Here is an 11,164-nt window from a genome sequence, read left to right on the forward strand (position 1 = left end):
ATTGAGCAGTGATAGCCAGGCCAGATTCCTCTCTGTGCTCATGGTCTGCACAGTGCTGTCATAGATTTATCATTAGGTTATTAACATGAACATAATTCGAAATTTACACTAAAGCCGAATATACTTTTTCCAGTAAAACATGTTGGTTATGGTTATCAATTCCAAGTAGACTATACCTAAATTCTGCGACATTATAGTTCAATGTAGACGACAACAGATGGCGCTATAGCCTAGCCTACTGCAGATACGGTCTGCAGCTCTGTGGCGTAACAGCTTGAGACTGTCGGTCGGTCATGAGAAAAAGTGATCCTTTGCGCTTGCCGTATAATGGATAGCACGGATGTTGATGATCACCGTGGACGCAGACCGTACAACTAGTGTTACGCTTCTGTTTTCAGGATTTTTTGTAGTTTCGTTTGGAAATAGGTATACATATATCCGTGCAACAGAACCTACGTTATGGAATTTAACAGCGTAGTTAAGCTTTACCGGCGGTAAAAGACGAATGCTCTTGTCTTTAGCACTGGCTAGCCAACTACAGCTAGCTAACGTTAACGTTAGTCATTAAACCATTAGTTCGATGTCATTTGGTCAGTCTGTCATTTTTGTTTATAGTCACGGTTACATACTTTTTGTGCAACAGTAATGTTAAAAGCCACGGTTCAGAACGCAGGACTGTTTGTTTTACTGTGGCTGCTCCTTGGAGATTTTGTTCAGGGGTGGTTTCACTACAACGTCAACACGCCACAGAACCGTCAGCCCGAGAAAAGTGCGCCCGACAACGAGGAGCAAAGCTGTTTTTGCCAAGTAAGCTTTGCGCCATACACAGAGCATGTGTCTGTATGTGTGCACTTGAATAGAATGTGTCAAAGGTTTTGTTATTGGAGGGCTAGAGCTGGACAGGTGACTTGCTAGTCAGTGTTCTCGCATTTTCCACAGTCACCTTCATTCTACGTCATTTTCAGAGTTTGGAAGTGGGATTTCGTGTTTTGACATGCACAGCTCTAGAGAGTGATACAGTAGCCTACATCCATCTGTAACAAAACCCTCGTTTGTCACTATGTTAGCAGATAACTGGTTACCAACCGCAATCAGGTTTGTTAATTAAATGTTGGATATTGGCGTGGACGTCAGGCAAATCATGGATTTTTTTTTTTTCAACTTCGAGCATATTCCCTTTGGCTTGCATGGAATTGTAGAACGACATGCATACTTGGCTTGCGTAAACGTTTCGAAGTGTTTGAAGATAAATCTACCCGAAATGCTGAACTAAGTTAACCTTAATTTTACATCAAGACGTCACGCAAGACATCAGAAAGTTATGTTGCTTCTACTCTGTTGTACGCATTTAACGTAGACCGGGTCCGATTCCGGATTATGTTACCTAATGTTACATAAAGCATGGTGTTGTAATACTACTTGTAGTCTAATACTGGTTTGTCTTGTTCAATTACATATTTCAAACATCTTAACACTACGCACCCCTTACTGTTGTAAATCGTGGTGTAATCTGATTGGACAAACATAGTTTCTTATTAATGGTGTCCACGGGATATGTAGTCCTGTACAGTGAGACCAACCTCCCGAGGCTATGGCAGTGTAAAAAAAACAGAAACTACAATTCACGGTGGACGGAGGAGGGGTCAGAACTGGTCTTCTACGAACGTGCACCTTTGTTTTGGAGGCGGTGCCTGCAGGGACAGAATGGGCACGAGGAAAAAGCAAGTGGCCCCAAAGTGACAGCTCATCCTCGCAGACTGTTTTCACCCCTGGCACGCTCTCACACACGCCGCAAAGTCTCTTACTGGCATAGCAATGCATCGGCTCATATAGCGACTTTGTCCTCGGGAGTTTGTTACAGCAATGACCACTTCAGGAGAAACGAAGAGACTAGCAAAGTTCTAAAACTAATGAACTGAAGCCAGCGAAAGTTCCGTATTTTACGACATGTCCGGAAATATTTGTAGCCCATGGACAACATCGTTACTGCACTTTCTTTATTTTGGATTGCTGCATGCTAAGGTTGGGTTTACACTTGCAACACGAGCTCTCTTAGTTCACAAGTTGTGATGTGTCTTTGATAACTGCAACCCATGTTGTCATATTTTAAAGCGTTGCCTACATATTTCTCTAGATGTCAGTCATGGATGTTGTGAAATATGTTGATATTTTCCCTTGACTTAAAACTTGCCTAGTCCTTTCAGGCTCTTTCATTTAACAGAGCAGATATTTGACTGTAGTCTACCACATCATTACCATGTCCCAGTAGCCATCTGAAGAAACTAAAGGGGACTGAAACATAACTTTAAACTTACACATCTTTATCTCTTGATATCACTTTAACTTAGACCTGTTAACTAATTTATTTGTTTTACCTCCCGACCTGTTGCAACGATTTGATTAAGGCTTAAATAATGTATGCTGTTGTCATGGTGTCCAGTGTCATACAGAGTCCCTCCTAAAGCTCTCGCTGTTCCCAGCAGCTGTTAGTGTCTAATGCATATCTGAAGAGCTGGCCAGGCAAAGGCTTGGCAGTACATTTACCTGTACATACTGTATATCAGTGTATGTACTGTAATACACATTGTTTTCCATTTGACCGACAACATTGCACAGATAGTGGTTAACTCCCTATACCAGTTTAGATCAATTATAGGAACTGTTGAAAAGACTGGATGTTTGAATGTTGCTGAAGATGAATGAGCTTTGTTTATTATTTTCAATCTTTTAGCTTGACTTAAAAGTGAAACACTTGGTTATAGCTTAAAATAGGGTTCTTCGGAATCATGGTGTCAAAGAGTTACCAGGTGGAGTGTAGCGACCACGTCTGTCGTTGATTTGCCTTCACTTCACTTTGTTTAATTTATTAGGCTCATGTTATTTATGGTTTGTGATGGAGTGAAATATCACTGAATGTCAAGGCTGAGAAAAGCTTGTTACTTTTATATTTTACTTTTACAGTCTATCTTTAGAATGTTTATTTTTTATTATTATTATTTTTACTAAAGTCCTGTCTTCCTCTGAGAAGTTTCTAGAACTAGTTAGAACCTTTGAAATGTAACACCTCAGCGTTCCTCTGCTCCTGCTCATTCAGTTGACTGGTGTTCTGGACGACTGCTTTTGCGATGTCGAGAGCATCGACGTCTTCAACAACTTCAAGGTCTACCCTCTCATCAGGAAGCTCACAGAGAGAGACTTCTTCAGGTATTACAAGGTGAGTTTGCTGCCTTTCTGCCTTGAATGACGTCCGGATAGGAAGCCCAGATGTCATTCTAATCCCGCAGGATTTTTGCAAATGGACTGTTTTAGCTTTTAAAATTTTTGACCCAGCAAGTTTGATATCCTCAAAACCTCTCTTCAGAATCGTCAGCTTTATGTAAAAGGACTTGGCCATTTTTTTTGTTCCGCCACATTGCCCGCTTCTACTCCTCTCGTCAGCCAATGCAAATGAGTGCGGGTCACTGTGTGGTCATTTGCATAGTGTGGTTGACGTGTAACTTTGGGGAGCGTGTGATGTGGGCTTGGTGTGCCCAAGGGAGTCCTAGGTGTTGTCCGAGGGTGTCTAGGTGTTGCCCAACGTTGTCCAAGGGTGTCCTAGGCATTGTCCACGGCATAATCTGAGGATGTCCTAGGCGTTGTCCACGGCATAATCTGTGTTGTCCGAAGATGCAACCTAAGAAAACAAATGACACTCAGCTAGACAATAGCGCAGTTCCCTGCAGTGTCTGTAGTGTAAGGGTTTGCTATTTGTAGACTAGGAGCCAAACCAAAACGCAGGATTTGGTTAAACCATCAGCTCTCCCCGGCTCGAGAGACACAGGTGTTTGAATGTTAACAAATCAACAATGCCACAAACAATAGTTCTGTTGTCTGTCATAATCTCAAGGCTAGTGGGGCCTTTGGTTACATCTGCGTACCATTTGATTTTTACGTAAATCCCGACCAAAGAACACTTGACTTCATAATGTTGTGGTACCTTTTTTATTATTATTATTTATTATTATTATTTTTACAACACAAACTCACAAAGCATATGGCCAGATCATGGCTTTACATCAAATGCTTTGTACATTTAGATCTAACATTGCAACATACAATATCACTCACGATTCTTGGGAAGTTGTGTTTTTATAATGTTTAGGTACCAACTTTCAAATTTCAGGGGACACACCCAATTTACGTTTCCCAGTACAGAACATACCTCAAAAAGAGGCTTTTGAGATTCCTTTCATCGGTATGTGGTCAGTCATGTTAACGACTGACAACCACACCTGTCGTTCTCTCGCTGTCCGGATTGGTCCCTCACTAATACTATACAGTGGTTGCACTTTGGGTTGAACATCCTGGGGTGGAAAAGCAGCTCTTACTGCAGGCACAAATGGTATATCACCACCTACGATAACGCAGATGTTGGCTTAAGGAAAACCGGTTATGTATACATGAACACAGCAAAATAAGTCTTTGGTAAAGGGCTGGCTGATGAGTTGTATGGTAAAACATGGCTTTTTGTCTGTGTTACTGAGTGAGTGAGTACATTATCACATGTACTAAATAACGAGTCCTACCGTATGGCTCGTCCATCTAGTCGCCTTTATGGTGCCCGGTCTGCTGGGCTGTCTTTAATCACTGCGAGCCGAGTTTATTGGCTGTTACCTGGTAAGTTTGCTTGTTTTGGACCACCCCCCCCCCCCCCCCCCCCCCCCCCTCCTTCCAGCCCACTGCTTTAAATTAACAACCAGCAGCCATGCATAACAGGACCTCTCATAAGTGTTGAGACGAGAGGTGGGGGAGGGGGAGGGGGAGGGGGGAGTCGGATAGGGGTGATGTGGCAGTTTTTTTTTTTTCTTTCTGACGTGGCGTAGGACAGGATAGAGCTGCTGTGTCTCTTGAGTGTGATGATAGGGGGGACGGAAGCCACCCCAGGAAGCACGTAATGAGTTTCTCAAAAGCTAAACCACCATTTTGAAACCAGGGCTGTGGGTGGAGGTCGACTGATTTTCATTTTCTTAGTCGTTACTTGCCTCTCTCTCTCTCTCTCTCTCTCTCTCTCTCTCTCTCTCTCTCTCTCTCTCTGTGTGTCACAAGAAAAAAAAACCTCTTAAGCTGTGGGGCCTGAAAGACTTAGCTATGAATGTAGCTATTTTGTGAGAGCATCAGTGATGTGATGTGTGTGTGTGTGTGTCTGTGTGTCTGTGTCTGTGTCTGTGTCTGTGTGTGTGTGTGTGTGTGTGTCTGTGTCTGTGTGTGTGTCTGTGTGTGTGTCTGTGTCTGTGTCTGTGTCTGTGTCTGTGTCTGTGCCTTTTTGCACACTGCTTGTTCTCCATTGAGTCCTAACCCCCCCCTCCCCCCTCCCCCCTCCCCTCTATCTCCGCAGGTGAACCTGAGGCGCCCGTGCCCCTTCTGGGTGGACGATGGCCACTGCTCCATTAAGGACTGCCACGTGGAGCCCTGCCCGGAGGTCTGTCCCCGCTCGCAGTGTTATTTATAAATGATGCGCATAAAAAGAAGAGACAGACACCGTGACTTCACTTAAAAAATCCACCAGCTGCTCTAATTAGACAAGGAGAAATGCATTAGTTAGCATTTAGTTAGCATTTAACACCTGTGTATTATCCATAAGGTCACACCACTGATCTATGAATTATTACATATTCTTTATAGATCAGTGGGTCACACGCACCATGCAATCCCAGTGCCAGGTTCTGGGCTTCTTAGCTGCACTACAGGTGGCCAGGTTCACTCACAGTTATCCCTGAGCAAAACTCACCGGACTGGACTGTGTCTTGCCCCCGGTCATCAACACGCACGCACACACGCACGCACACACACACACACACACACACACACACACACACACACACACACACACACACACACACACACACACACACACACACACACACAAGAAACTAGTTATGAGACTAGGTGGGGTAGTCTGTGGGGAGGTAGATGTATGGGGAGGGGGCCTCAGAGGGCCTTGGAGGTGATGATTGCGATGACTCAACTCTTATTTCTGTCTCCCCTACAGAGCAAGATTCCCGTGGGAATCAAGTCGGGCAACTACAACAAGGTAAGGACCTTCAGCCCTGCACGGCAGGATCTAGGCGTGCGTGCGTGCGTGCGTGCGTGCGTGCGTGCGTGCGTGCGTGCGTGCGTGCGTTGGGGGAGCAATGGGCTTGTGCTGAGGACTTACCTCATGGTGTTCAGTTATCAGATAGATTTTGTGTAGTCATTTTGTTTAAGTTAGACTCAAGATGTTGCCCGCCATTTAAATGAGAGCCCTTGGTCTCTAAGAATGTGCAATTGTTCCTGGTTCCTGTTTCTTGTTAGCAGTGGTTTCTCTCTCCGTAGAGTATGTTCAGTATTACTGTAGTTACGTACAGTATAGCATTATTGATTAATTATAGAATGTTTTAATTTGATGGACAAAAAATCTGTTGAGATTTACAAACTTCATCAGGTCGGTGCATACGTTCTCACACTTTGTTAAATAAGTAACTTTTAATATGAAATTATATCATCTTTGTATTGTATTGTATTGTGTCCTGCAGATCCTGGGTGAATGGACACTCTTCCCTCTTTTTGTAGTGAAAGTAAATAAGGAAACTAGGAGCCAGTGGAAGAGACTTAGCTAGTTACTTTCTTCCCTCGGTATAAATGTGTGCACACGTATTCATTCACAGGTTTATAGATTATCAGGCATATCAGGCCTTAATACCTCAATGCAGAGAGACCCGAGCCATAGTGATAGTGTTATGCCCATAGCTGTTTTCTGCAGGTGCTAGTTTGAAACAATGTAGTTCCTCTTTTTCGTCTGCAAACGCGCGGTGCAACCGTTGCATCTCGCAGACACACACAGCTTTGCCGTCAACCGAGGTGTCCTCAAAGGGCCTTAGGAGTCAAGACATGAGTGTGTTCTGCATGTGTGGGTGTATGTGTTGTTCCATGTGGTACACACGGAGAGAGATAGAGAGAGACCGAGAGAGGGAGGGAGGGAGGGAGGAAGGGTGGAGGGAGTTTGGCAGGTCCCTCGGTTATGAAGTGGAGAGGTTGGGACAGAAATAGCTAGAGAGTGTGTGTGTGTGTGTGTGTGTGTGTGTGTGTGTGTGTGTGTGTGTGTGTGTCTGTGTGTGTGCGGACTGCTTTTGGCTTTTGTTTGTTTTAGCCCAGGCTGCTGTGGCTAATGGAGCTTATGCTGCCCCCCCCCCCCCTTTCCTTTCTAGAACATTCTCTTAGGCTTGCTGGGTCCTTAGACATGAGCATATGAGCCTCTCTCTGAAGTCTGACGTTTCCGTTTCTCTCTCTTTCTCTCTTATCTCTCATTCAATCTTTTTTTTTCAAACCTCGGTAGATAAAGTAAGCCTCTTCCTCTTTCAAGGTTGTTATCGTCTCTTCTCTGGTGACCATATTATGCATATTCATTCTCTCTTTCTCTCTCTCTCTCCCTCTCTCTCCCTCTCTCTTCTTCTCCCTCTCCCATACCTCTGTCACTCCAATTTTCCCACCATATCTCAGTTTGCATTCTCAGTCTCTTTGTTTCTCTCACCTCCTCCCTCTCTTCCTCCCATCCTGTTGAAATTGGCAGTGCTGAGTAGCAGGCTAGCCTCCTCCTCCTCCTCCTCTGTCTATCCCTTCCTCCCTTAACTCTCTTCTTCTCGTTTTAGCTGCACTCTTGCTCACTCTATCCTTCATACCCTTCATGTTCTTCCCTATACTTTTCCCTTTCTCCCTCCTGTGAAAGAGGATAGTGGGGTGAGCAGCAGGCCAGCTTGGCAGGGCAGCTCAACCCCCTAAGCCTGAACTATTGTTGATCATCTCTCTTTCTTTCTCTATATCTCTCTCTCACACTCTCTTGCTCTCTATCTCTTCCCTTTATTTTGTCACTCTTGTTCCCTCCATCCTTGACTCACTTTCTTTCTCTCATTCGCTCTTAAACTTTTTTTCTGATCTCTTTCTACTCTCCCTGCTCTTTCTCTCCTCTCCTCTCCTCTCTTCTCCTCTCCTCTCCTCTCCTCTCCTCTCCTCTCCTCTCCGCTCCTCTCCGCTCTTTCTGCTCTGTCTGCTCTTTATCCTCTAGGCTTCTCGTCTCTTCTATTCTCTTCACTTCTCTGCTGTCTCTCCCGGCTCTTTCTCTCTCCTCTCCTCTCATCTCCTCTCCTCTCCCTTCTCTCTCTCTCTCTCTCTCTCTCTCTCTCTCTCTCTCTCTCTCTCTCTCTCTCTCTCTCTCTCTCTCTCTCTCTCTCTCTCTCTCTCTCTCTCTCTCTCTCTCTCCTTCCCTCCTGTGAGAGCCCTGTGGTGAGCACGAGGGAGGCTGATTTTTGGCCGGGCTCCCCGTGTTTGCTGCGCGAACATTGTTTGGGACATCAGGAACATCTGATTGCTTGCAAGGTCGCGGCGTCCACTGTCATGCTATTCGTACACACACACGTCAGCACTTGTCCGCCTCTTCGCCGGCACTCTCGCTATCTGCCGACACCGCACGCGTTACGTGCCGCTTTCGTCGGAGTGTGTGTTTTGTAGGCACTTAACCCGAGAGAGTCTATTAGTTTTGGACTTCCAGGGGGCCACTCGATGTGATAAAGTACATGTTTTCGTTTATTTGGCTGACTGGTTTATTTGTGGTCTGATCGCCTATAGTACAGCCTCCAATCAACAAATGTATGTATTTATGCATGTGTGCATGTTTTATTCGGAACATGTAATGCAATGTTTACTTGTAGCAGACAGACAGACAGACAGGCAGACAGGCAGACAGACAGACAGGCAGACAGGCAGACAGGCAGACAGACAGACAGACAGACAGACAGACAGACAGGCAGACAGACAGACAGACAGACAGACAGACAGACAGACAGACAGACAGACAGACAGACAGAGCAGTGTAGCAGCAGAGGAACTTGGCACTGCAGACCAAAAATAGACTCTTTTTTCCAGTCCTCTGCCTTCTCTCTCACTCTCTCTCACCCTCTTTCTCTCTCTCACTCTCTCTGATGTAACGTGTGACCTCTCTTTCGTCTCTTGTTAGTAAGTATAAGAACGTCACTGGTGTGAACATGGTTCTATTTATTTCCCCCAGTAACATTGGGTTCCCTCTGATCCAGCTAAAAAGTGTGTGTGTGTGTGTGTGTGTGTGTGTGTGTGTGTGTGTGTGTGTGTGTGTGTGTGTGTGTGTGTGTGTGTGTGTGTGTGTGTGTGTGTGTGTGTGTGTGTGTGTGTGTGTGTGTGTGTGTGTGTGTGTGTGTGTGTGTGTGTGTGTGTGTGACTGTGACAGAGAGAAAGAGAGAGTGTGTTTGTGTGTATGTGTATGAGAGAGAGTGTGGGTGTGTGCCTGTGTGTGTGTGTGTGACTGTGACAGAGAGAAAGAGAGAGTGTGTTTGTGTGTATGTGTATGAGAGAGAGTGTGGGTGTGTGCCTGTCTCTGTGTGCTTGTGTGTGTGTGTGTGTGGGTGTGTGCGCCCGTGCATATCTGTGTGCAGGTGTGTGTGTGTGTGTGTAATACACTTACGTAAACCTGACTCATTTAGTGATGAGGCCATCCCACCTGCTTGCGCAGCCCAGTCGGTGCAGCAGGCCTGTAGGCCCGTGACCCACATCTCACCGCTAACACACACACACACACACACACACACACACACACACACACACCACTCCGACTGCTGAGGGCCAGCTAGCCACCGCATGACTGCACACACACCTCCTTATGCGCCCACCGGTTAGACGTGGGAGCTGTTTGTCTTCTAATCGTACAGGTGAAACCTACAGTACCTAATTTATACTTACAGAGCTACAGATGATATTAATCTGGTGTTAAAGGGATGTTCCACAATTTGGGGAATCAAGCTCATTTTCCACCTTTCCACTTGTTCAAAGGTAAATATATATTTTTTTTGCCTGAGGGGAGGTGAAAAATGAGCTTAATTCCCCAAATGGTGGAATGTCCCTTTAAGATCAGTGAATCTGTTTGGTATTGTTTTTTTGTTTTTTATTGAAAAGATTTATCTAGCCCTCTCTCAAAAGATCATTTTGACTTAATTTAAGAAGAGATTGACTTGACTTGTCTTTTTCGGACAAAACACACTGGCAGACAAATTTGCATGTTTTCAGGATACCTCTTAAGTCGAACTCTCCTTAAATTGAGTCAGATGTTTTTACAAGAAAGCGTTATGTAAGTCTCTTAATACTGAAAATAATAATAGATATTTTCATCTTGATAGATTAATTAATGCTTGGTTAGATTTGATAAGATAAGCAGTTTTTGCAGTGTAGCAGTGGCTGTTGGTGTAACATTCTTAAAAAGCCTGTTTTAAATAACCCATTGCATTGCAATGTATTCATAAACAAGGATTATGTGCACCAGACTTTTAACCAAATGTCATGTGATCAGCTAAACTCTTGCTTTCCCTCCTTTTCTCCTTTTGGCTCCTCCGTTTCTTCCGTCTGCTCCTTCGCCATGGCAGTACTCCAAGGCCTTGAACGTCGAGGAGGACATCACAGAGTGTGAGCAGGCTCAGAATCTGGGCGCCATCAACAGCACACTCAGGTAAAAAGATCACCACATTTCATTCTTGAACTTTTAACTCCAGAGTCCAGAGCTTTCCTATTTCACTCTTTAACTTTTAACTCCAGAGTCAGAAGCATTTCTCTAATCTTTAGCCTTTAGCATTTAGCATAAGCAGTTCACCAGCCTTTGGCTTCACATGCCTTACACATGCCTTACACATTTTCAAGCACAACGTTTTTGTGTTATGGCGTTAATCTGGTGACTCTGAAGACTTTTTTTTTTTGTCTTGTAACAACAGCTGCTTAACTTTAACTCCAGAGTCCAAAGCATTTCTCCATTCTTTAGCATGGCCTTTAGCATTTAGCATTAGCATTCACCAGCCTTTAACTTCACATATCTCTCACTGAATCAGACATCACCACATCACGCATTTTCAAACACTACATCTTTGTATTAATCTGGTGTTTAAGACCTTTTTTTTTGTCTTGTGGCAACACCTGCTTGGGGCAGAAAGCTATTTTTATTTAGATTTTTAAGCTGATGATGAGCAAGGCGACCTTTTGAGCAATGTTGCTGGGCTGTGTTCCGTTCCAAAGTCTTACTAGTCTGGCATGTTCCCATTGACACGGTGCAACAATTTGTTTTCTGGAAAATTCTGGAAAA

At 44.5% G+C, this 11,164-nt stretch overlaps 1 protein-coding gene across 2 annotated transcripts in view; it reads left to right on the forward strand.

The window, feature by feature from the left end:
- Positions 1-330: 330 nt before the first annotated feature.
- The window catches only part of ero1b (endoplasmic reticulum oxidoreductase 1 beta), a 24,978-nt gene continuing 14,144 nt past the window's right edge, over positions 331-11,164 (forward strand). The window contains exons 1-5 of one of the 2 annotated variants that reach the window (XM_062543601.1): positions 331-807; positions 3,095-3,214; positions 5,375-5,458; positions 6,029-6,070; positions 10,458-10,540. In XM_062543601.1, the coding sequence (XP_062399585.1) occupies positions 646-807; positions 3,095-3,214; positions 5,375-5,458; positions 6,029-6,070; positions 10,458-10,540 (491 nt within the window). In that variant the 5' untranslated portion in view covers positions 331-645. Of the gene's footprint in view, positions 808-1,695; positions 2,023-3,094; positions 3,215-5,374; positions 5,459-6,028; positions 6,071-10,457; positions 10,541-11,164 lie in introns of those variants that run through there. The other variant, XM_062543609.1, reaches the window with a different exon arrangement.

The sequence above is a fragment of the Sardina pilchardus genome, chromosome 1, assembly GCF_963854185.1.
Source record: "Sardina pilchardus chromosome 1, fSarPil1.1, whole genome shotgun sequence".
NCBI lineage: Eukaryota > Metazoa > Chordata > Actinopteri > Clupeiformes > Clupeidae > Sardina > Sardina pilchardus.